General features: G+C 46.2%; 1 protein-coding gene across 1 annotated transcript in view; it reads left to right on the top strand.

Annotated features, from left to right (window-relative positions):
- Positions 1–714, top strand: part of PPTG_05465 (hypothetical protein) — a gene marked incomplete at its 3' end in the record, with an annotated part of 2,736 nt that extends 2,022 nt beyond the window's left edge. Inside the window, exons 2-3 of the mRNA XM_008899013.1 lie at positions 21–210; positions 471–714. Coding sequence (XP_008897261.1) covers positions 21–210; positions 471–714 — 434 coding nt within the window. The remainder of the gene's footprint in view (positions 1–20; positions 211–470) is intronic.
- Between the last annotated feature and the right edge of the window lie 284 nt (positions 715–998).

The raw sequence follows: 998 nt of genomic DNA, 5'->3' as shown, positions 1-998 counted from the left end.
AAAGTTTGGAGCGTCGACAGGGTCATCGAAAACCTCGCAAACTCCGGCTAGCAAGTCTGCAAAGTCTACGACGTCGAAGACAAGTGCTACGACTGCGCCGGTTACTGATTCTTCCTTGGGATCTTCGGCCACTCAGCAGACGAACGGACTGACATTTTCTTTTGATGGCTCCGCAGCAGCGCAGCAGGGCAGTACGGCTACCAAGCAACAGTAATAACAAAACTGAGTTACTTTCTTTGGTGCTTTATTCTTCCCTCTCTAATGCGCACTTCTGCTAACAAACGCAGCACATGTGCCTTACAATTTGTAAGTTACAAATGTGTTTTATTGAGTCTGCACGGCACATTGTGCTGCTGTATGGTGACAAATGTATTTTACTGGTAGTGCTTCGGTACGAAGTGACTGTATCTCGCTACCGCGTATAGCTCAAAGGTTGTATGCATATTCATGCCAGACTGATACGCGTTCAGCGATGTCGAGAGACAGAAGAAGGCCGACGCTACGCATGGGGCGTTCAACTCGACTGTGAAACGTCAGGTTGACGTCGTGAACCGTGGAGGGTGCCAATGCGTGGCATTCAACATCGAGTTGGATTCGCCCTATCGCTACATGCACCATGTTGGAGTCACAACAGCCAGAAGGAATCTACAAGACGCTGGAAAAGGCAGAGCAAGCTGCTATCGCTCTACAGTTGAGTCACTGTGGAAAATATAGCACTTATCGCTTCTGTTTTGTCTTGATCAGCCAGGCGCTTTCGTGAAGACGAATCGAAATTTTTGAATGAATCATAAACTCGCGGTAGATACTATACGATCTGTCCTTTGTTGATTCGTGTTTGTATGAGCACTCAACCACAAGTGGGCCTCCACGCTTTTAACAAGTAAGCGGAGATATGTAGCTTAAAAACTTTGCTTTGTCCGTTGCTTGAAAAAGAGGAATTAAACTATATAAGTAGATGGTGCACACTTTTTGCACAACCTAAGTAGTCGTCTGCATTT

Source organism: Phytophthora parasitica (genome assembly GCF_000247585.1).
Source record: "Phytophthora parasitica INRA-310 unplaced genomic scaffold supercont2.7, whole genome shotgun sequence".
Taxonomy (NCBI): domain Eukaryota; phylum Oomycota; class Peronosporomycetes; order Peronosporales; family Peronosporaceae; genus Phytophthora; species Phytophthora nicotianae.
Note: the sequence above shows the minus strand (reverse complement) of the source record. Positions and strands in the feature narration are given on the sequence as shown.